Source organism: Mobula hypostoma, chromosome 12 (assembly GCF_963921235.1).
Source record: "Mobula hypostoma chromosome 12, sMobHyp1.1, whole genome shotgun sequence".
Lineage (NCBI taxonomy): Eukaryota > Metazoa > Chordata > Chondrichthyes > Myliobatiformes > Myliobatidae > Mobula > Mobula hypostoma.
In genome coordinates, this window is record NC_086108.1 from 52,569,486 (window position 1) to 52,595,318 (window position 25,833).

General features: G+C 42.1%; 1 protein-coding gene across 10 annotated transcripts in view; it reads right to left on the reverse strand.

Moving 5' to 3' along the window:
- The window catches only part of dock7 (dedicator of cytokinesis 7), a 192,555-nt gene that overhangs the window by 29,147 nt on the left and 137,575 nt on the right, over positions 1-25,833 (reverse strand). For all 10 annotated transcript variants that reach the window (XM_063064097.1, XM_063064093.1, XM_063064095.1 and 7 more), the window contains 6 exons: positions 21,325-21,421; positions 20,644-20,778; positions 18,861-19,013; positions 18,586-18,744; positions 14,310-14,410; positions 12,614-12,806 (listed from right to left, as the gene is read on the reverse strand). In XM_063064097.1, coding sequence (XP_062920167.1) covers positions 12,614-12,806; positions 14,310-14,410; positions 18,586-18,744; positions 18,861-19,013; positions 20,644-20,778; positions 21,325-21,421 — 838 coding nt within the window. The remainder of the gene's footprint in view (positions 1-12,613; positions 12,807-14,309; positions 14,411-18,585; positions 18,745-18,860; positions 19,014-20,643; positions 20,779-21,324; positions 21,422-25,833) is intronic.

Sequence of the window (25,833 nt, forward strand, 5' to 3'; positions counted from 1 at the left end):
ATATCAGCTTCTCAATATCAGGCTGAAGGTCCCAGGAGTTTCCAATCCACATGTTCAGTCATTTGTGCCCGTTTCCTTGCTTTGAAAGAAGTTGGGTGACTGCACTGAAATTGTGCTCCACTAAATATGATATTGGAAAGGCAATAGAGAACATTTTGAAATTTTTACACAGTACAGGATATTGTTCAGAGATTTCTTACCGCAAGCAAAAGTTTTGATATGATTTTTTAAAATCCCAGCTTCAGCTCAAAATCAACTTGTGGAGAGATCAGTTCTGCCACCATCCTTCCTGTTACTACCTCATTACAAGAATCCAGGAATGGAATTATTACTCAATCTAGAATTTGGATCAAGAGAAGTTCCTGAAATCTCCCTGACATGTCTTTGTGCAGTTCACCCAGGTGGTCACAATACGCTTGAAGATCATTATCTGGTATGCTTTCTTTCTCTTCCAACTGAGAGAGACTCGGCAATTGGAAAAGGCTGTGAGGGCCAATGTTGCACTTAAATAGGGTTAACTTGGACAGAAATGCGGATACAGCTGATTTGACTTTGATAAGATTCACATCATGTCCTTGCAATTAAAGATTGATTTCAGTAAAATTTGTAAATAATTCTGACAAATAAGTAATGTCATGCCTAATATTCTTGAATTGATTACTGAATGCATTTGAGTCTTCAAGGAATTTCATCAGTTACAAATAGTGCAAAAAAGCATCTCAGGTAGTTTCCTTTTGAGAGCCATCTGACTTCTGTGTCCAAAGCAAGCAGATAAACCATTCATCAATCTCAATACAAAGCTCTTGAAATAGTTGAGAATTGAGAGTATGGGACTTGACTTTATTTACCGATGTGATAACAGTATTTTAAAACGCAAACAACAGGAATTCTGCAGATGCTGGAAATTCAAGCAACACACATCAAAGTTGCTGGTGAACGCAGTAGGCCAGGCAGCATCTCTAGGAAAGGTACAGTCAACGTTTCAGGCCGAGACCCTTCGTCAGGACTAACTGAAGGAAGAGTGAGTAAGGGATTTGAAAGTTGGAGGGGGAGGGGGAGATCCAAAATGATAGGAGAAGACAGGAGGGGGAGGAATGGAGCCAAGAGCTGGACAGGTGATAGGCAAAAGGGATACGAGAGAATCATGGGACAGGATGTCCCGGAAGAAAGACAAGGGGGGGGGACCCAGAGGATGGGCAAGGGGTATATTCAGAGGGACAGAGGGAGAAAAAGGAGAGTGAGAGAAAGAATGTGTGTATAAAAATAAATAACGGAGGGGGTACGAGGGGGACGTGGGGCATTAGCGGAAGTTAGAGAAGTCAATGTTCATGCCATCAGGTTGGAGGCTACCCAGACGGAATATAAGGTGTTGTTCTTCCAACTTGAGTGTGGCTTCATCCTTACAGTAGAGGAGGCCTTGGATAGACATGTCAGAATGGGAATGGGATGTGGAATTAAAATGTGTGGCCACTGGGAGATCCTGCTTTCTCTGGTGGACAGAGCGTAGGTGTTCAGCAAAGCGGTCTCCCAATCTGCGTCGGGTCTTGCCAATATATAGAAGGCCACATCGGGAGCACTGGACGCAGTATATCACCCCAGCCGACTCACAGGTTATATATTGGCGAGACCCGACGCAGACTAGGAGACCGCTTTGCTGAACACCTACGCTCTGTCTGCCAGAGAAAGCAGGATCTCCCAGTGGCCACACATTTTAATTCCACATCCTATTCTGACATGTCTACCCACGGCCTCCTCTACTGTAAAGATGCAGCCACACTCAGGTTGGAGGAACAACACCTTATATTCCCTCTGGGTAGCCTCCAATCTGATGACATGAACATTGACTTCTCTAACTTCCGCTAATGCCCCACCTCCCCCTCGTATCCCATCCATTATTTATTTTTATACACACATTCTTTCTCTCACTCTCCTTTGTCTCCCTCTGTCCCTCTGACTATACCCCTTGCCCATCCTCTGGGTTCCCCCCCACTTGTCTTTCTCCCCGGGCCTCCTGTCCCATGATCCTCCCATATCCCCTTTGCCAATCACCTGTCCAGCTCTTGGCTCCATCCCTCTTCCTCCTGTCTTCTCCTACCATTTTGGATCTCCCCCTCCCCCTCCCACTTTCAAGTCTCTTACTAACTCTTCCTTCAGTTAGTCCTGACGAAGGGTCTCGGCCTGAAACGTCGACTGTACCTCTTCCTAGAGATGCTGCCTGGCCTGCTGCGTTCACCAGCAACTTTGATGTGTGTTGCTTGATAACAGTATTTAATGGTTTGTGCAATTGAAAACTTAGATTTTTGCGACAAGGTGTTGTTTGTGAATTACACAATGGTACATATGATAGGTACAAGCTTTTTTCAAGAAAGTAATAGCCCCATGGTGATGGGACTGCCTGGACTTGTTGCCTGGCAAAGTTGATTCATCCAACTGTAGAGCAAATTCTGTTGTCCTAAATATGTTGCACCAGTATCTTCCACATTCTCAGACATTTAATTCATTCATCTTTGAACAGAGTTGTCGCTGAGTAGAATAGCTTTAATTATTTGGTTTGATGACTAATGCAAAGTTGGTTTCAAAACCTCCATTACTGCTGGCAGATCAGTTCTTCTCCAATTGTATGAGGCTTTCCAGATCTAGCAATGAGCAATGAAATGTATGAAGCACACAAACCATCACTGTTTTGTTGTGAAGCACAGACAAACATGTTTTGAAGTGTTTTTCATTTCTGAAAGTTTTCATAGAGTGATTGAAAGTACGCCAAGTTCCTGTTTGCTTTATCAGAGTGCACCCTCTTCAAATGTTCAAGGAGCCTGGACAGTTTCATTGCCTCATTTGAAAAAACTTTTTCACACAACAGATACATTGGCTGAGTTGGTTGTTTGGTGCTGGAATCAGTCCATATTTCAGATACTCCTTTTATACTGTCTATACTTTTTTTTGTTCGATCTGCTTCTGCCATTTTCATGATGGATTAATACCGAGAGTCAGTCACTTATTGTTTAAGGCCAACCTCAAACACTGTGATCAATAAAGGCAAAAGTTATGACATAATCATAGCTCAGGCAAAACCTAACTCTCTGTCTGAAGGTACTTTAAGGGGGGGGCGGGGAAGCATTATCTTGATTGGGCTGTGGGCTAGACAAATGAAGTCAAGACCATTCGAAAGAGCAGATTCTGAACCTTCCCCTATTGAATGCCATACCCTGTTACGAGAATACACATAAAATTAAGATGTTTGCTGGCCTGGGCTAGCATCAGTGGCATCAGCAGTTGGTCTGCCACCTGCCCTCAGGGGAAGGAGAGATAAGGAACAATGGAGCAGCGTCTGGAGATGTGTAATGAAGGGATGTGGGGGAGAGAGCTGTCTGGAGCGGCTCCCCCCCTTTGAACCCTGAACTGTTTGAAGTGATGGACAGGCGATACCCCAGCAGGGGGATTAAAAAGGGACAGGTTCGCTAAGACAGACACACACGCCACCCGAGGTAACGAGACCCTGGAAGCGGTACGCTTCTCACGAGTGGGTGAGAAGTACCAGACAACGACCAGGGTGGAAAGGTACGATCAGCGGGAACCCGGTGTGTGTCCGCCCTTGCCTGGGTGCCGGGTTCACTGCAGAGGATCGACCGCATCTGGAGGAGGGGTCACAGTCGGTGACCTCAGGTGACATCACCAAGGACCCGCCCAAATGCTGTTTGTGAGCCATCTCGCTAGTCTGTGAGTGAAGCCGTTCTGAATGATGAGTTGTTCCTGTTCTCTCTGTCTCTTCCCCCACGTTGTCCACCGCCATGGCAACGATTACTGCGAACTGAACTACTAACTGGACTGAACTTTGAGTCATTTTGAAATTGGTCATTTACCCCTAGACAACGATAGAGCTTGATTGATGCTGTTATCTTAATTCTGTGCACATGTGCGTTTATCATCGCTGAACTGTTGCATTTATTATCCTTTCGATTAATGTGTTGCTTGTTTCTTTAATAAAATTTTCTTAGTTCTAGTACTCCAGACTCCAACTGAGTGATCCATTTCTGCTGGTTTGGCAACCCAGTTACGGGGTACGTAACATAAGTGGGGTTCTCGTCCGCGATTTTGAACGCTAAATTTGGGACGGAGTAAATTGATTGGGTTAAAATTCCCGAAAGAAAGAAAAGACAAACAGCAGAAATGGAGGTTGAGGAATTTATAAAGGCGCCGACCTTGGAGGCATTAGAGGATGCCAGGAAATCGGAATTGATAGCTGTGGCCAAACGGGTGAATCTTGCTAAGGTGAAGTCGACAATGAGGAGAGAGGAGATACACAGAGCTATTGTAGAGCATTATGTATCTAAAGGTGTGTTTCCCCAAGGTGAGCTGGGGGTGGTGTCTATTGAAAAACCTGCTGGAGACGCGGTACAGGTACAGCTTGAAAAACTGAGACTCGAGCACGAGTTCCGGGTACGGCAGTTAGAACACGAAGAGAAGCAGTTAGAAAGGCAGGAGAAAGAGAGAGAGTTAGAAAGGCGGGAGAAAGAGAGAGTTAGAAAGGCGGGAGAAAGAGAGAGAGTTAGAAAGGCGGGAGAGAGAGAAAGAGGTAGAAAGGCAAGAGAGAGAAAGACAGTTGGAGAGAGAAGAGAGAGAGAGGGACAGACAGTTGGAGAGAGAGGAGAAACAGAGGGAAAGGGAATTTGAGCTGGAGAAGTTAAAGATAAGGGCCGAGCAGGGGCTCGTGCCGAACCAAGGTGGAGGGTTCCGGGCGACCCAGGAGGTTAGGCTGGTTCCCCCATTTGACGATACCGATGTGGATCGGTACTTTCTCCATTTCGAAAAAGTGGCTATAAGTCAGGACTGGCCGAGGGATAAGTGGGTTGTTTTACTTCAGAGTGTACTGAAAGGGAAGGCCCAAGAAGCTTACTCCGCTTTATCCGCGGAAGATGCCCAGAAGTATGAGGTGGTGAAGGAGGCCATCCTCAGGATTTATGAGTTGGTCCCGGAGGCATACCGGCAGAGGTTCCGGAATGCGAGGAAGCAGTGGGACCGCACGTATTTGGAGTTTGCTCGCGAGATGCAAACATATTGTGAGCGTTGGTGCGCCTCGAAAGGGGTAGAGGGGGATTATGACAGACTGCTGCAGCTGATTCTGATTGAGCAGTTTAAAGGTTGTGTCCCTGAGGGTATGAGACCCTACCTCGATGAGAAAGAGGCAGCCACGTTAGCCGCAACTGCTAAGTTAGCGGATGAGTATGCGTTGACGCATAAAATGAAGTTTGCCCCGAGTAAAGGCTACCAGAAGGGTAGTCAGGACGGAGGGGAGAGTCCGCCGGAAAAGTCAGAAAGTAAGCCGGGGACTAGTGAAAAGGATAAGGTAGACCGGGAGCAGTCTGGTCGGAAGTCTCCTGGGGTCGTCTGTTATAATTGTGGGAAAGTCGGACACTTTGCGTCCAGGTGCTTTGCCCCAAGGAAGGAGACGGGGAAAGGAAAAGCGGAAATTTTGAATGGCTGTATCGAGCTGTAAAGCGAACCGCTAGGGAAGGACAGGTCTGAAAAAGTCCAGGAAGGGCGCGAGAGGTTTATCTCGGCCGGACTGGTGTCAGTGAAAAAGAGGTTAAAACCAGTTCCAGTGCGGATCTGGAGAGACACGGGAGCGTGTCAGTCACTAATACTGAAGAGTGTATTAGAGTTTAGCTCAGAGACCCAGACTGGGGAGGTAGAGGTCAAAGGTGTTGGGGAAGGGACAGAGTCAGTCCCTTTGCACCAGATACATTTACAGAGCAACCTGGTCTCTGGACTAGTCACGATCGGGGTGAGGTCCGAATTACCGATGAAAGACGTGGAAGTCTTGCTCGGTAATGACATCGCCGGAGGAATCGTGTTCCCAGTCGTGAGATTGACGGGTCAGCCTGCCAGCATGGAGGCCCCGCCCGCGATGGTGAATTTGGCTGAAACATTTCTGCCAACCTTGTATGAGACAGGGTGTAGTGAGATAAGAGGTAGTGAGGGAGCTGGGACGGACGTAGCAGTAGCCAGGAAAGAATTTGTGCAGACGCAGGAGCGAGACGAGGGGCTGATGGTTTTTGCCGAGACCGCTCTCTCTGACACAGCCTTGACAAGGGAACTGGTAGGCTATTGTGCGGAGGAGGAAGTGCTAAGGAAAAAAGGGAAATCAAGGACAGTATCCGCAGATGAGGAGTGGGGGGTGGTGCAAAAGAGTTATGGGGATGAGGTTTTTAACATGGCCCACGAGGTACCCCCCGGTGGACATTTTGCGGTGCTGGAGGAAACAGTTGGTGGAATCATGAAAGAGATTTACCGGCTGCCCGGGGGAAAAATGTTATTGATCATGACCGACGCGAACTGAGACGGTCACCGGCTTTTGATATGCTAACAAACCTAGTCGGTGTTAGCGTGGAAATCAATGAAGCTAGGGGCCCCCTGCTAAGAGGAAAAAACCATTTTGAAAAGATTAGGATGGGATCGGTCAGATGGGAGAAGGCTATTGTTTTGGCCAGGTCTACTGATAAGGTCTCTCCCTTAATCCCCGAAGGAGTAATTAAACGACTCGCACCCATGTGTTTGATTGTCCCGAGGAAATGCAAAGAACTGGGACGTTGGGTGATTGTGGTTACAATAGGGCAGCCAAGTAAACAACACCCATATTTTTTGAGTAATTCAGTGACTAAAGGGCTGATGAACACAGAGGTGTGTATTGGCAATTTAATACGGCTGTCTGAAGCCAGTTTGATAGTGAACCTTGAAAAAAATGAATTCGGCCACACGAGGGTCACTTACCTGGGAATTGTGGTGACACAGGGGCAGCTGGCAGTGATGCAAGCTACAGTGCAGGCTATCGCTGACCTCCCAACCCCGACAGACAAGAGGGCCCTCAGAAGGCTTTTGGAGATGGTGGGGTACTGCAGGAAGTTTTGCAATAACTCTGCGGTCAATACCCGTCCCCCTCCTACTAAGCCCTTGCGAGAGAAAACTGAGTCGGAATGGGACGACCCTTGTTATTGTGGTCCGGGACAAAACCAAATGAGAGGTTACATTGGTCGCAATTCATCAGTGTTTTTGGCCACTATGAAGTTTGCTGAGTTGGAGCCTGGTCTAAGGGATTATTAATAACACGTGTAAAAGGAACAGAAAATGTGATGACTGTCTGTCAAGGTGTTGACAGCTTCAAATTCTCTGTATTAGCTAAATAACTGTTAAAGATGTATATTGTGTATGTATCAGATAATGTAGTCATGTTTGTAATTTTTACCTCCCGGTAAAAATCCTTAAAGGGGGGAAGTGTTACGAGAATACACATAAAATTAAGATGTTTGCTGGCCTGGGCTAGCATCAGTGGCATCAGCAGTTGGTCTGCCACCTGCCCTCAGGGGAAGGAGAGATAAGGAACAATGGAGCAGCGTCTGGAGATGTGTAATGAAGGGATGTGGGAGAGAGAGCTGTCTGGAGCGGCTCCCCCCCTTTGAACCCTGAACTGTTTGAAGTGATGGACAGGCGATACCCCAGCAGGGGGATAAAAAGGGACAGGTTCGCTAAGACAGACACACACGCCACCCGAGGTAACGAGACCCTGGAAGCGGTACGCTTCTCACGAGTGGGTGAGAAGTATCAGACAACGACCAGGGTGGAAAGGTACGATCAGCGGGAACCCGGTGTGTGTCCGCCCTTGCCTGGGTGCCGGGTTCACTGCAGAGGATCGACCGCATCTGGAGGAGGGGTCACAGTCGGTGACCTCAGGTGACATCACCAAGGACCCGCCCAAATGCTGTTTGTGAGCCATCTCGCTGGTCTGTGAGTGAAGCCGTTCTGAATGATGAGTTGTTCCTGTTCTCTCTGTCTCTTCCCCCACGTTGTCCACCGCCATGGCAACGATTACTGCGAACTGAACTACTAACTGGACTGAACTTTGAGTCATTTTGAAATTGGTCATTTACCCCTAGACAACGATAGAGCTTGATTGATGCTGTTATCTTAATTCTGTGCACATGTGCGTTTATCATCGCTGAACTGTTGCATTTATTATCCTTTCGATTAATGTGTTGCTTGTTTCTTTAATAAAACTTTCTTAGTTCTAGTACTCCAGACTCCAACTGAGTGATCCATTTCTGCTGGTTTGGCAACCCAGTTACGGGGTACGTAACAACCCTAATTCACAGGAATTGTGTCGCTGTGTGATTAGAGTATGGGAATTATACTAGCTAACACTGTACTACAATTGTGAGTGGCAAAAATGCATGGGCCAGCCCAGAAGTAACAAAAATTCTTCTGTCCAGATTTCTCATTATTTGTCAAATACGGAAGTGTCACATTGCCTTTCACCAAGTATAAGGGCTCTAAGCAAAGTTTAAGAGAATGGTGGGTTAGCAAGAGATGAGGTGATTACATGATGATTGTAATCAATGATGAGGCACCAAGGATCAAATGCTTATAAGTAGTTATCTTCTTAAATTAAGCCTGTAATCCCACAGCTGCTCCATTTGCTACCGAATGTGCCCCCCCCCACCGTCCTATTTATCGCTTCCTTAGAAACTCCCACCATCCCCGGGGGGGGGGGGGGGGGCTGATATCAACCACTTTGGGAACAACTGCAGAGCTATCCCAACAAATACAGCTGTTGTGAATGTCCTCTATCCTTTATTACAAAGAGTTTTAATATGGAAACACAGGATAATGTAGCCTTGGTGATAAATACAGTGCCTATAAAAGAAAGATATTCCCCCCCCCCCACCCGGAAGTTTTCATGTTTTGTTTTACAGCATTGAATCACAGTGGATTTAGTTTGGCTTTTTTGACACTGATCAACAGAAAAACTCTTTCGTGTCAAAGTGAAAACAGATCTCCACAAAGTGTTTTAAATTAGTTACAGATATAAAACACAAATTAATTAATTTCATAAGTATTCACCCCCCTTCAAGTCAGTATTTAAAGATTGCACCTTTGGCAGCAATTACAGCCTTGAGTCTGTGTGGATCGGTCTCTATCAGCTTTGCACATCGGGACACTGCAATTTTTCGGCATTCTTCTTTACTGTGGAAGCTCTGTCAAATTACATTGAGATTGTGAATGAACAACCCTTTTCAAGTCCATCCACAATTTCTCAATTGGATTGAGGTCTGGACTCTGACTTGGCCACTCCAGGACATTGACTTCTTTGTTTTCAAGTCATTCATCCGTAGCCTTGGCTTTATGCTTGGGGTCATTATCTTGCGAGAAAACAAATCTCCCAAGATGCAGTTCTCTTGCAAACTGCATGAGGTGTTCCTCCAGGATTTCCCTGTATCTTCCTGCATTCATTTTACCCTCTACCTTCACAAGCCTTCCAGGGCCTGCCGCAGTGAAGCATCCCCCCAGCATGATGCAGCCATCGCCATGCTTCACAGTAGGGATGGTGTGTTTTTGATCATGTGCAGTGTTTGGCTTACACCAAGCATAGCATTTAGTCTGATGGCCATAAAACACAATTTTGGTTTCATCAGACAATAGATCCTTCTTCCAGCTGACCTCAGAGTCTCCCACATGCCTTCTGGCAAACCCTAGTCAAGATTTCATGTGAGTTTTTTTTCCCAAAAGTGGCTGTCTCTTTGCCACTCCCCCATAAAGCTGCGACTGGTGAAGCACCCAGGCAACAGTTGTTGTATGCGCAGTCTCTCCCATCTCAGCTACCGAAGCTTGTAATTCCTCCAGAGTTGTCTTGGGTCTCTGGTGCCCCCCCTCACTTGTCCCCTTCCTGCAGTCCCTCAGTTTTTGAGAATGGACTGCTCTAGTTGGAATTACAGCTGTGCCATATTCTTTCTGTTTCTTGATGATTGACTTTAGTGTACCCCAAGGGATATTCAGTGACTGGGAAATTTTCTTGTATCCATCTCCTGACTTGCTTTTCAATGACCTTTTTGCAGAGTTGCTTGGAGTGTTCTTTTGTCTTCATGGTTTACTTTTTGTCAGGATACTGACTCACCAGCAGTTGGACCTTCCAGATACAGGTGTATTTTTACTACAATCAATCGCCTGCACCAGTGGTGATTTGGTGTGTCATATTAAAGGAGGATGAACACTTAGGCAATCAATTATTTTGTGTTTCATTATTTGTAATTACTTGAGATCATTTTATGGCAATCTGTTTTCACTGACACAGAAGAGCCTTTTTCTGTTGATCAGTGTCAAAAAAGCCAAATTAAATCCAGTGTGATTCAATGTTGTAAAACAATAAAACATGAAAACCCTCCTGGGGGGGGGTGAATATTTTTTAGAGGCACTGTATTTGGTGATATGGTGATATATTGTTGAAGTAGCAGTTAAATGTAAAATGTTCTAAGGAAATGCATAAAGCACCAAAAACCAAGGAGAAGAGACAGGGAGCATATGAGAGAACGTCTCACAAACAAATGTGACATTTACAGAATAGAAAAAAAAAAGTGATTTTCATTATTCCTAGTTCAGGACCCAAGCATTGCTAGTGTTATTTTCCCTTTTCAAGTCACCTTTGAACTGAGGTTTTGTACGACCATTTCAGAGGGCTTTTAGGAGTGGCCACATGTAGGCCTGAGCTAAGTGCTTGCACATTAGTGCCAGTAAAGATGTCAGCAATAAGTGACTGTCTAAACTTTAGCAAAAGCTGGCCATTTGAACAGGTTATAAGAAACAGCAAAATCCGTGATTCAAAGGTTCTCTGCGAAGTGAGAAACCGCTGGTGGACATCTCCCACAGTGGCTAGAAGTCCACTCACTGGAGGGAGGATGGAGAACACCCTACACATCTGCTAGCTTGCCTATGGCCCTCATCCCGGATCTTCTAGTCATTGTAATTTGGTACTGCATTGTGCCGTGATCAAGATTCTCCATGAGAGTTTGAGGGCAGCTTCCACTTGTTGCCAGTAGAAATGCTAAGTTTCTTGAAAGCTTGCTTTACCTAATCCTCACTGTTAAAGAGCCTAGGATATTGTATGCATTTGTTGCCTTCTGGACTGTATAAGCAGTACTATCTTTATCAGATAATCTTGAGGGACGTGCTTACTGTGACCAAGGCAACAAATCCTGCAAGCATTTGGCAAAGTACACGTGAACTGCAAGCCAGTTCTCTTAAAGATCTCCTTGTTCGTAACAAGGACTCTTAATAATTTTTCTGAGACATTGAAGGTACTAGCTTTCAGTCTCAGCTCTTCTTTGGAGAATCTGACCCAGCATTTACAGCCATGACTACTGAGGACTCCAGCTAATGGACTGACACGTTTGTGTCCAAGATTGGCAGCTTTTTTTTCAGATACCCTCTTGAGTTAGATGAATCCTGTGGAAAGTTAACTCAGGGAATCACACAAAATTTATAAGGGACTTGTCAGAGTAAATCCAAACTCATTATGAAAGTTTGGCCAAGACAGAGAAGAAATATCTTCACATAGGTGGTGGAGAGTCTTTGGAATTCTATAACTGGGTTGTGGAGGTTCAACTATTGTGCAACCTCAAAACATATTGTGCTATTGTTAGCTATTAAGGGAATTTAGAGATATACGGCTGGTGCAAAAAAAATAGCATTGAGATAAAAGATTAACCATAAATTTATTAATTGGCAGAGCAGGCACGAGGGGCCAAATGGGACACTACTTTCTCATGACACACGAGGTGAGTTTGCTAAAGAGGACAGAGAATAGGCCAAGTTGACATCATCCTCTTTCATCCAAGCTTAACTCTGAGGACTTGCCTAATTTGCACAGGTAGAACATCCCCCTATACAAGTACTAAGTGACAACAGTCTGTTTTATAAAAGCTTCAAATATACTGAATCAGGAAGTCCGGTTTAAGAAATCAGATTTTAAGTAAAGAAGTACAAATGTTCATGTAAATAGACTGTAACTATAAAAGGTCTGTGAAAGGTAGGTCTGATGCATGCAAAATATGGTATATAAAGAGGACAAAGGAGTAAAGGCTTCAAGAGTTCATCGAAGAGCTTTAAAGACATAGAAGCAAAAAGGTACTACATTTCAAAGCATTTAGGCCATCCACTGAACTACACATTAAAGTCCTTCAGTATGCTACGTTACAAAGTGCCATGTGTTTACATGCAATGTGTTGTTAAAAGAAAGAAGATTGACTGTGAACAATAGTTTTAGGTGAGGAAAGGTCCTCATGTGCAGTTATTTTAAAAGTAAGTAAATCTGGCTATGCAATAAAAATAGCAAGTCAGTCAGCATCTATGAAGAGAATAGCAGAGTTACTGTTCCAGGTCAATGAGCATTCATCAGATTGGTCATCAACCTCAATGTAGTTTTACTTCCAAATGAAGGACTTTAAATTCAGGTATAACAGGATATCAAATATAAAACAGGCAGTTCTCCACCTGAACTTCACAACACCATGTAGGGCGTGTTTCTATAACAAAGATCTTATCAAACGATATAAACCGTTTGGCCCAATTGGTCTGTGCCTGTACTGGGAACCGACAGGAGTCCACTCCCATTCAACTTCACCTCACTCTATCAGTACATTTTTCTATTCCCTTTTGGGATGGATCTTCACTTTGCATCAGGTCACAGTTACCTCAGGAGTACCAAAAGTCAGAGGATAAAGCAAGAAGCTTCTATTTTAGCAGGTCATTTTATGCAAAGGGGAAAAAAATGTGACTTGTACAACTTTACCTGAAAGCTCACACACCCAACAGGAAGGTACTTGCGATCCTCCAGCATACTCAGGTACTCTGCTACAAGTGCTGCTGAATGCACCAGGCACTGTGCTGCTTCAGCGCGATTGCTCTTCTCCGAGTGCTTTCCAGCCATGTTTTGGAGCCATGTTAGACGTAGATCTGGTGACGTTTGGTATCCTTTAGCAATCCTAACAGATGAAAAGAAAAGAAAATAAATAAACATGCAGCCTCAAATCAAAATACTACAAGTATACCAGTTTTTATTAGATTTCTTCTTCTCTTGCCACACTTGCCCCTGCCAATCTTCAAATGTTATTACTTCCTCTCCTGAAAGTATTGCTTCATCTCTGCATGGCTCATAAGTATAATCCAGCTCTCAGGTATTTCACTTCATCTTTGACGAGCGATATTCAACCACAAAAGGAAGTACTACCAACTCCACAGACATACAGTGGCCATCAGTAATCACTTATCAGCTACAAGCAATTGCTTTTTCAACCTGCATGTCACCTGGGTGAGTATGCTTACTGAGACCAGACCATGTAATGAAGCTAGAAATCCTAGTTGCATCACTCACTTGTATGCTAGGTAGTGGATTAAACAATGCTTTACAGGAATTCTAGAGGTTGTTGCAATATTTCATCTATTATGTGAAGCAACCAAATGATTTGTTTCCAGAGATTCTGTTCTTTAGTTATCTTAATATAAATGTTTAAATGCATCTAGCCCATACTTCTAAATCAATATTTTATTTTCCTTTACTGGATACATTATTAACAATTACAATCTACATTGGTACTACTTATAGCATAGAATAACAAGTGCTTAAAACTGCATGGTTATTCTTACACCAAATTTAGCATGGGATGGCTTCCATGTGAACCCACTTCTCTACTTGTCATTCAGTTAAATGTCTAGTATGTATCGGCCGTTACAGGTAAACTATCAAAATCAGCTAAGTGGAATCACATCCATGATACTTCAATGTTCTCAAATACCTTTGGTGATCATTCAAATGTTAAATTGTTCCACATAGAGTGTCCCTCCATCATATAAGCTTGGGAAAACTTAGAACTGTTCTGCCAGATATTATTCAGGATTCAAATTAAAATTTCTTACACACATTCTTAGATATTACTGACATGTATTAAATAGGTTTTTGGAACAAGCTAGAGACTATGTTTTCAGGTGAGTTGTCAAACTTACATACTTCTGTGTGGGAAAGAAAAGGCCGGCACTTTTTTAATGGCTACATGAAGTGGCCATTACCATGCACATCCGAACCATCAGTTTCAATGTTGGAAGCCAAGCAGTGTCTTCAACTTTCAAACAATTGCATGATTAGATCAGAAGGATAACAAATGGTACTTAGTGAGTAAGATAAGCCGGATATTAAAAGGCAATGAAACTCAGACTGCACAATGGTAGTACTGGAAACTCCAAGCAAATTTCATAGTCTAGATTGGTATCCACTGATTCCTGCTCAGACATGCATTATCCAACATGCTGCATTGCTGAACAAGTATGGAACAAATGCCTACTGCTAATTTAATGTCTGATTGATCAGGAATGCTGGCAACCATGTGGCTTCGTGTATCAGACTCTTGAGAAGAGCAGAGGATAAAGGAATGAATTTAGAGGGAATATAGAGAATATCCCACATTACCCGCCTGAGAGCTGCTGAACAGTACCTGTACATGAGATCAATCAGCATCTCTGGATCTTCCTGGTGTTCTTTCATTTTCACGGTGTCTGACAGGATCATGTGCAGATTGAAAACTAGATCCTGCACCTAGAATGGACAGCAGTGAAAGTGGAATATTTACTCCAAACATGAAGAATAGCCAAAGTTGCTTGAATTTCTTTTTCAGACATTATTCAAAAGCAAGTCCAAGCATGAAAAAGAGAACATGTAAATAAGTATAATTTAAGCAGTGAAACTCAAGCAAAACCAAATCAGTTTTTTTTAAAGATTTCGACAGTGTGTCAATCACAGGCATGTGTTCTTAAAATGAGCAAGAAGACAGATGTCCTGTGTTTCAGAGTACATTCTACAAAGATCAGGCTACTTCCCACCCAACATTTAAAGTTCAAAGTAAGTGTATTATCAAAGAACATATATGTCACTATATACAACCCTGAGATTCGTTTTCCTGCAGGCAAACTCAAATCCATAATCAAATCAATGAAAGACTGCACTCAACAGGATAAACGAACATCCAATGTGTAAAAGAAATAATAATAATAATAATAATAATAATAAATAAGCAATAAATGTTGAGAATATGAGATGAAAAGTCCTTAAAAGTGAGTCCATAGGCTGTGGGAACAGCACAGTGATGGGCGAATGAAGTTGCGTGGAGTTATCCCCACTGATTCAAAATCCTGATGGTTGAGGGATAATAACTGTTCCTGAACCTGGTGCTGTGGGTCCTGATGCTCCTGTACCACTATCCTGATGGAAGCAGCAAGAAAAGAGCATGGCCTGGGTGGTGGGGATCCTTGACGATGGATGCAGCTCTCCTGCAACAGCACTCCCTGTAGGTGTGCTCAATGGTGAGGAGGGCTCTACTCGTGACAGACTGAGCCATATCCACTACTTTTTGTAGGATCTTCCATTCAATTTAATGGTGTTTCCATATGAGGCCATGATGAAACCAGTCAATTTACTCTCCACCACACATCTATAGAAGTTTGTCAAAGCCTTAGATGTCACACCGAATCTATGCAAACTCCTAAGGAAGTAGAGGCGCTGCCGTGCTATCTTCATAACTGCACTAGTGTGCTGGGCCCAGGACCGATCCTCTGAAATGATAACTCTGAGGAATTTAATGTTACTGAGCCTCTCCACCTCTGATGCCCTGATGAGGACTGGCTCATGGACCTCCAGTTTCCTTCTCCTAAAGTCAATCGTCAGCTCCTTGGTCTTACTTACATTGAGTGAAAGGTTGTTGTTGTGCACCACTCAGCCAGATTTTCAATCCGCAGCAGGCATTCAATAAATTAAGTCTACAAGAGGTTGCTTCAGGTCCGATCACAGCCTTCTCTAGTTCCCATATTTCAGGATATAACCTACTCCTTTTCGCGATAGTGCAAATTCATAGAAACATACAAAACCTACAGCACAATACAGGCCCTTCAGCTCTCAAACCTGTGCCAAACATGTCTTACCTTAGAAATTAGGTAGGGTTACCCATAGTCCTCTATTTTTCTGAGCTCCATGTACCTGTCCAGGAGTTTCTTAAAAGACCCTATCGTATCCACCTCTACCACTGTCGCTGGCAGCCCATTCCATGCACTCACCACTCTCTGCATAAAAAATTTACCCCTGACATCTCCTCTGTACCTACTTCCAAGCACTTTAAAACTGTGCCCTCTCGTGCTAGCCATTTCAGCCCTGCGAAAAAGCCTCTGACTATCCACATGATCAATGTCTCTCATCATCTTATACATCTCTATCAGGTCACCTCTCATTCTCCATTGCTCCAAGGAAAAAAGGCTGAGATCACTCAATCTATTCTCATAAGGAATGCTCTCCAATCCAGGCAACATCCTTGTAAATCTCCTCTGCACCCTTTCTATGGTTTCCACATCCTTCCTATAGTGAGGCGACCAGAACTGAGCACAGTACTCCAAGTGGGGTCTGACCAGGGTCCTATATAGCTGCAACATTACCTCTTGGCTCTTAAACTCAATCCCACGATTGATGAAGGCCAATGCACTATATACCACAGAGTCAACCTGTGCAGCAGCTTTGAGTGTCCTATGGACTTGGACCCCAAGATCCCTCTGATCCTCCACACTGCCAAGAGTCTTACCATTAATACTATATTCTGTCATCATGTTTGACCTACCAATATGAAGCACCTCACACTTATCTGGGTTGAACTCCATCTGCCACTTCTCAGCCCAGTTTTGCATCCTATCAATGTCCTGCTGTAACCTCTGACAGCCCTCCACACTATCCACAACACCCCCAACCTTGGTGTCATCAGCAAATTTACTAACCCATCCCTCCACTTCCTTACTTCTTTCTGACCCCAGTTAGAATTATTGTAAAAATTATGAGGAATGGGTTTTGAAATTGTTGCCGTATGGCTGAACCTTGCTGTGTGTGGAAATACTTAAGATAGTTAGTGAATATTCCTCTTCAGTTTTCACTGTAGAGAAAATGATGGAAGTTAAGGAAATGGGGGAAATGAGGGAAATGAGTAGTGATGTTTTGGACCACATTAGTAATTAGCAGGGAGGAGCTATTGGAGGCTCTAAAGTTCATGAAGGTGATAAATCCACAAGTCCTGTCTGGTGCAATCTTGGACCACATAAAAAGCTCGAGAAGAAATTGCAGAGGTCCTTGCAGAGATTTTTGCCTTATCTTTGGCCAAAGGTGAAGTTCCTCAGGAGAGGAGAGTAGGTAATGTGGTATCATTGTTTAAAAAGGGTAGCAAAACCAAGCCAGGAAACTACAGGTGGGTTAGTCTGATATTGGTGTTAGGTAAAGTGGCGGAGGGGATTCTGAGGGACAGGATCATTTGGAGAGACGGAGTCTGATTTGGGACAATCCATACAACTTTGTGTGTGAGGAGCCACGTTTGACAAATCTTCTAGAGTTCTTTGAGGAGAGAACAATGGAAGTTGTCTATGTGGACTTTATCAAGGCCACTGACACGTTCCCTCGTAGTAGGCTACTCTGGAAGGTTAGATTACATGGGATCTAGGAAAGATTAAATACTGAGTTAATAACTGGCTTAGTGGTAGGAAGCAGAGGAGGTCTGTGTCAAATGGAGTGCCACAGGGGTCGGTGTTGGGACCTTTATTGTTTGAGATTTATATAAACCACTTGGATGTAAATGTATAAGATATGCTCAGTAAGTTTGCAGATTATATTAAAATAGGTAGTGTTGTGGATAGCATATAAGGTTATGAAATTTTGTGGACCTTGATTCGATAGGCGCATGGGCTAAGGACTGGCAAATGGCTTTCAATCCAGGTAAATGTGAGGTATTGCATTTTGGGAGATCAGGGTAGGACTTATACAGTGAATGGTAGGGCCCAGTGGAGTGTAATAGAACAGATAGAGGAACCTATGAGTTCAAGTGCATAGTTTGCTGAAAACGGCATAAGGTGGTGATGAAAGCATTTGCCACGCTGGCCTGAAGTCAGGGCATTGAGTATAGGAGTTGGGAAATTATGAGACAGGAGAAGTTATGTCGTTATATACGACATTTGAGATTGCAATTGTACTGTGTACAGTTTTGGTCAGCCTAGTATAGGAAAAATGTTATTAAACTAGAGAGCGCGCAGAAAAGATATACCAGGATGTTGCCAAGACCTGGAGGCCTGTGTTACAATGATATATACCAGGATGTTGCCGGTGAGAGGTTGCGTAGACTAGAACTTTATTCCCTGGAATGTATATGGAGGGGTGACCGGATAGAGGTATTTAAGATCATAAGGGTAACAGACAGGGTGAAAGTACAAAGATTTATCCCAAGGAAGAGATGCCAAACACAAGAAGACAAAGATTTTAGATCAAAGGTGAAAGATTTTAAAACATCAGCGTAGTTTCTTTGTGCAAAGGGTGGTGCATATTTGGAATGAGCAGCCAAAAATAGTGACAGAGGGAGGGATATTAGCAGCATTTAAAAGCCATCTGGACAAGTAAACGGACACGAAAGGTTTAAAGACTATGGGCCAAATGCTGGCAGATGGGAGCAGCTGGCAGGCCAACACAGTTGGCGTTGGCAAGTTAGCCAAATGACCTGTTTCCATTCTGTATCACTTTATGGCCAAAATTCATTCTTCAAACAACATCACTAAAAACACAACATTTGGCCATATATTTCATAGATTTGTTGATGTTGCTATGTCAGTTTCTACATTACAAGAGTTATGAAAACTTCTGAATTAACTGCAAAGGACTTTGTGAGGTACTGTAGTTTTAAACTGTACTATGTAATGAAGTACCTGGTCAGGGAAGGTTGTTTCTCGCAATTCCAAGTCTTCCTCAGCATATGTCAGTATTGTTTTTAAAGAACGCCTGAGGAACTCTTCATTAAAATTCTGTGATGTTCCAACCAGCGAAGAAAGGGACATGGTTACTTGCATCTTCACCCTTGCAAAATTCTGTGAGCAAAAAACAGTTAATGATTAATTTTCCTGCCTATATTTGAGTTTTAACATCAGTTAGAAAATACAGCATCTGAAGAGGTTAAGCAAAGCTCAGTCATGAAAACACTTACATTGCCAATCTCAAAATTTTGCCTCATGAGGAGGTAGAGGGAGGCACTGGCATGTGCTCGGATCGTGCCAATGCTGCTGCTGCAGTGTCGCAAAAGCCTTAAGCATAGATCAGCACATTGTTCCGTTTCTTCTTCAAAAAGCAGCTCAGGAAACTGTAACATCAGAAATTAATCAAATGTTTAACTTCCTATTTAACTTACAATCTTGAAGGCAAGGATTCATATTCTCTCCAGTATTCACCAATGTACATTTCCCACTAAAGGTGATGAACAAAGCCTCTCACTATTACATATTGAGAATAATTTTACCTTAATAATAACAAGTACAAACACATTTAATAGATGCAGAATCACAAAAAATTCTTTTATATGAAGAGTGTGTGAAAACCATATTCAAGTGGATGGTATCAAATGTGTCCTCTAACCTCTGATTACCCCCTTTTCACAAAGCTTCAGCCTTAGTGTACAGTCAGTTCATTTAAGGCAGGGTTTTCCAGAGTCCAATTTTAAATAGTCGAACATACCCAGCCTTTCTAAATTCATCACATGGCCATACCAGTGCTGTCCTACTACTGAAAATAAGCTACTTTTAAAGTCAAGATTTAAGATCTGGCATGGCAATGACGATTACCTGTCTGCACAAATCCAATGCTCAGGTTCTCTGTGGAAAATAATGTAATTCAGCTATAGAATCAAAGGAAAGCTAATTATCAATGAGTGACACAAAAACAGAAAATAGTGTTTGTCAAAAGAGATTAGTAGGTGACTTACAGTTTGATATTTCTTTTGATCTGAAAGAAACTAAATGGATTCTTTTCTCTTGCATATTACATCTCAACTGTAATAAACACTCGAGAATTTTTTCAATAAATTGATGGATTTGCATTTAATCCACGATACAACAATGATCCGTTACATTCACCAAAATGCAGACTTTCAATCGGTGAATGGAGCAACCTTCCAGTCTTTTTGGACAATGTTTTAAGTACACAAGGTTTCCTGCATCATGTACATCACAGTGGCTCCAAAAAAAATCAGATATCAAGATTAGAGGAGCTATTCTACTTCCAGATCAGCATTCTAGGTTTTTTTTGCATTGCTCCGATGTCCCCCGGAATGGGTAGCAACAATGACAAATTCTTCCTGCATCAAATCCTTACAAACAAAAAAGAAAGTGCATTGGTTCCATGAACCTGGGCTTAATTCAATTAATGGAATGTTGAAGTTTAGTTTACTTTTAACCATTTCAGAGGAAAGTTTTAATTTAAAATTTGAAACCATGCAGAAAATGTCTGTGCATTAAATGTTTCAAAACCAAGGTAGAATGTAAAAGCAGCAAGACAAGACTGAGAAGGAAAAGATCTCTTTACAGTTTAATAGGACTTAATTCCATATGGCTTCGAACCTGAATTCCCCACAATTATTATTTTCAGACTAGAAAAAGGAGGGCGTAGTGGGTAGGTTGGGGCTGCCTTTCCACCTCATATTTTTTGTAATAAAAACCAGGAGCATGTTACCAAATTATTTCAAGAACCGTAGTATAAAACGTCCAAAGAACCTAACAAAACTATTGGTCTCAGGTATTTTCTCTCATTGTTTAGTTATGCAATGCTTCACACAATAATAATCTAGATAGGTATCACCAGAATCAACTGATCTTGAAACTCAATTTACCATTTAATGTCATATCTTAATATGGCGCAGTGTGTATTAAAATTCTAGAAAGTAGCCCTTGAGCGGTTTATGGGCTTACATTAAAGTCCCATAGTAATTGAACACTTACTTTGGACACCAAGGCTCTCTGTGTGGCAAAACAATGCTGTAGGTAAAGTGCACTCTGGTTACAGGCCATTGTGTGAAGAAGAACCTTCAGCACCCCTCCAAGCACACTCTCTTTAGACTCAGTCACCGAAACAGTCTGTAGGAGCAGAAAATAAAGATTACAGCAACAATTTTAAACATTCAACAAAACGTCTTACAGTGTCAATAATCAATCCTCTTTAAAACATAACTTAGCAAGGGCAATGATATAAAGGATAATAGTACAGATGCGACACTGGGTGGCTGTAAAGCTGACCCAGCCAACATTGTGCAATGTCACTTCTCAGGAAAGGGGCAATCAGATCCAGACCTATTTCGTATCAATGGTGCAAAATAACTTACAACCTCAAAAATGCATTCCGTGTTACCAAGTGACCCATCACATCTTCTACATACATTTTCTGTCATTCAAATATATTGAAGAATTCAATTCTATTAGTCAGCTTTAAGGAAATTTTATACCTTACAAAAATGATCAAGACTACGTATATATCAACTTACACAACCCAATGCAAGAAAACTTTCAACCCATGCATAGGCTGAATTTTTCATGATCTTAAGATAGAAGGCATTGTAACCAATATTAAATCTATGTTAGTGTGAAAATTAATGATTGTCCGGTTACTAGTTCTTGTTCTCTTACCTGAACAATTATTTCCAATGTATCCAAAATAATAAGGTTTGCTTCTGTTGCAAGGTTACCATCAATCAGTGCTTCATGTTCCAACTCAGCTCTTGATCTATTATATACAAATATACTGTCAGAAACTGTTCAAATTTCTCTTTGCTGTGCTTCCATTATGAGCATCCATAATTTATTACTAAAGATAGCAGACTTGTTTAATTTGAAGGATTACCAAGATGCATACATTCAAGTTAGTCTGTATGTTAGAAATATCCAATGTAAGATTAATACTTAATCAATATATTTTGTTAAGTTTTGTTTTCTTCCCCATGTGCAATTGGTAGTTGTATGAATTGATGCCAAGCAGAGATCCCACTACCCCACTAAGGCCTAAATGGCGAGCATCCTGGGGTAAACCAAGAAAACAAATAGTTTGCATAATTTTATCTATCAGTAAATCTGCATAACTTGATAGCAAACGATTTGAAAAAGAATTGATGGTTTAGTTCTCCACACTACAAATGATAAAATATACACTCTTACTACTTCTTCCATAAGCTTACCAATAACCTGGGAACTTGCTGACCAATGTAGTTCAGTTTCATAAATTGCCAGTGATTGCACACTGAGTCACTAGGGTAAGTCTGAAGTAAGTTTATTATCAAAGTACATATACAGTACTGTGCAAAAGTCTTAGGGGTGTGTGTGTGTGTATATATATATATATATATATACACACACACACACACACACAATTACTGTGAATTGCTAAGCGAGTAAAAGATGAACTGATTTCCAAAAGGCATAAAGTTAAAGATGACACGTCTTTAATATTTTAAGCAAGAACACTTTCTTATTTCCATCTTCTACAGTTTCAAAATAACAAAAAAGGAAAAGGACCCAGATCAAAAGTTTGGGCACTCTGTATGGTAACACCCCCTTTGGCAAGTATCACAGCTTGTAAACGCTTTTTGTAGCCAGCTAAGAGTCTTTCAATTCCTGTTTGGGGGATTTTCGCCCATTCTTCCTTGCAAAAGGCTTCTAGTTCTGTGAGATTCTTGGGCCGTCTTGCACGCACTGCTCTTTTGAGGTCTATCCACAGATTCTCGATGATGTTTAGGTCCGGGGGCTGTCAGGGCCATGGCAAAACCTTCAGCTTGCACCTCTTGAGGTAGTCCATTGTGGATTTTGAGGTGTGTTTAGGCTCATTATCCTGTTGTAGAAGCCATCCTCTTTTCACCTTCGGCTTTTTTACAAGAAAATGTGATGTTTGCTTCCAGAATTTGCTGGTATTTAATTGAATTCATTCTTCCCTCTACCAGTAAATGTTCCCCGTGCCAGCTGGAAAGGGGTTCTTCTCATGAAATTCTGCACCCTTTTTTCTCCAAACCTTTTTGCTCATTGCAGCCAAGAAGTTCTATTTTAACTTCAGCAGTCCACAGGACTTGTTTCCAAAATGCATCAGGCTTGTTTACATGTTCCTTTGAACTTTTTGAATAGAACTTTTTGGCCGCAACTTTTTTGACCTCTTCAACTGTTAAGCACGGGGTGGATCGATCATGCTTTGGGCTTGTGTTGCAGCCAGTGGCACGGGGAACATTTACTGGTAGAGGGAGAAGAATGAATTCAATTAAATACCAGCAAATTCTGGAAGCAAACATCACACCGTCTGTAAAAAAGCCGAAGATGAAAAGAGGATGGCTTCTACAACAGGATAATGATCCTAAGCACACCTCAAAATCCACAATGGACTACCTCAAGAGGCACAAGCTGAAGGTTTTGCCATGGCCCTCACAGTCCCCTGACCTAAACATCATCAAAAATCTGTGGATAGACTTCAAAAGAGCAGTGCATGCAAGACGGCCCAAGAATCTCACAGAACTCGAAACCTTTTGCAAGGAAGAATGGCTGAAAATCCCCCAAACAAGAATTGAAAGACTCTTAGCTGGCTACAAAAAGCGTTTACAAACTGTGATACTTGCCAAAGGGGGTGTTACTAAGTACTGCCATGCAGGGTGCCCAAACTTTTGCTTCAGGCCCTTTCGCTTTTTGTTATTTTGAAACTGTAAAAAATGGAAATAAGAAGGTTTCCTTGCTGAAAATATTAAAGAAATGTGTCATCTTTTTAACTTAATGCCTTTTGGAAATCAGTTCATCTCTTACTCGCTTAGCTATTCACAGTAACAGAAATTTTGACCAGGGAATTTTTGCACGCCGCTGTATATAGCTAAAGTGCCGAAGTCTTTTGCACACTACTGTATTTGTCAATGTGGAGCGGAGAGCGGGAGCAAAGGATGTTGGAAACGATGAGGGTGGAGTGTCGTCAGAGGGCTGTGGGACAGGTAGCAGAGGAGTACCAGGGGCAGGGAATGCTGCAGGTGCCAACACACCCAGCCCTGAGGTACCAGGCAAGGTTATTTGATTCAAAACAGTTGGTTTATTGATCATTACAGAATCTCTCCCTGTGCTTCCTGTTCCCTCCTCTCTCCCTTCCTCTTTTCACAACCATGATTCTCTTCTTCCTGCCCATCTTCCCACTCCCAGTCCATAATAGAGACCCACATAAGAATCGGGTTTATCATCCTTCACATATATCATAAAATTTGTTTTTTTTTTGTGCAGTACAGTACCACAGATCAACTTACTACAGTACTGTGCAAAAGCCTTAGGCTCCCTAATATATATAGTATATATATATAGCTAGCTATATGAGCCTAAGACTTCTACACAGTGCTGTATGTCACCATATATAATCCCGAGATTCATTTTTTTTGCAGGCATACTCAGTAAATCCAAGAAACATAACTGAATCAACGAAAGGGCAGAATCAAAGACCGCACCCAACAGGACAGATAAACAACCAATGTGCAAATAAAAGAGCAAAAAAAAAGCAACAAATATCGGAACAATGAGAGTCCTCGGAAGCGAGTCCATAGGTTGTGGGAACAGTTCAGTGTTGGGGTGAGTGAAGTTGAGTACAGTTATCCCCACTGGTTCAAGAGCCTGATGGTTCAGGGGCAAAAGGTGTTCCTGAACCTGGTGGTATGGGTCCTGATGATCCTCTACCTTCAAAGCATGTCAAAGTATGACAATAAGTCATACAGTAAAGCAAAAGTTCTGCCTTAAGTCACTGAAATTGGAGAGGGGAAAAAATTGCAGATCAGGAAAGAAAATGCTACTTTCTACAGTGGGATGTATTCTCCTGAAATGGATATCTTATTTATTTATTATACCTTAATCAAGTATCACAAGGGTTATGTCTTCTAGACACCATCACTTTTACAGAAAATGTAATAACTATATTGCTCAATCTTTCTTTTTGTGTCAGCTTCTATTGACTTGAAATCTGTATAATCTGTAATGCAGCTATCTAAAACTCGGGTCAGGCCACATTTGGATTATCGTGTACAACTCTGGTTGCCACATTACAGGAAGGATATGGAGGCTCTGGAGAGGATGCAGAAGAGGTTTATAATGATATTGCCTTTGTACTTACTTAAGATAGTTTTCTCTGGAGTGTGAAATGCTGATGGGATGAACTGATTGAAGTATACTAACTAAAGAGAGGCATAGATAAATGCAGATAGTCTTTTTCCCCAGTATGGAAATGTTAAGTACTAAGAGACACAGTTTTAAGGTGAGAGGGGGAAGTTTAAAGGAGACTTACATGGTTAAGATTTTTAATGCAGAGAACGCAAGGTGCTAGAACGTGCTACCAGGGGAGCAATATGACAGCAATGTTTAACAGGCATATAAACAGGCAGAGAGTAGAGGGATAAGTGCAGGCAATTTAAAAAGGCTTCATGGTCACCATTGACATGGAGGGCCAAGGAACCTATTCTTGCTCTGTACTGTTTTGTTGTTTTAAATCAAATTAACTACCAAGATAACGTGGACTTTCTAATTGTGATCAAAAAATAAAATGAAGCTAAGAACGTAAATAGATGTGCGGTTAAGCCATGAACATGGTAGCTGTTAGCTGGTGGAAATAGGGCAGCTTTGAGCAGCTTGATAGCCTGTACTTGTCTTCTTGTAATGGGGAAAAATGAAGAAGGCTTACAGCACAGGTTTAAGCAATTTAACACTATAAATAAACTTTGGTTGGAAAGAAGGATGGAAAATCCTTAAGATAGTGTCCTTTATTTGAGCATTTGAGTGAAAATGAGAAGTTCCCCATAGTTTCTACACCCAAATGCAATGACATCTGGGAGAAGATCCAACAAAATATAGCAGTACTTAAACAATAATTCAAGCATTAGTTTTGAAACCATCTTCTGCATGTACTTCACTAATGAATCTATCAAATGTTGAAAGGTCTTGATAGACTGGATGTGGAGAGAATGTTCCCTATGGTGGGGGAGTCTTATACCAGAGAACACAGCCTCAGAGTAGAGGGACGTCCATTTAGAATGGAGATGAGAAGGGATTTCTTAGCCTAAGAATGGTAAATCTATGGAATTTGTTGCCACAATCAGCTGTGGAGGCCAAGTTATTGGGTATATTTAATGCAGAGGTTGATAGATTCTT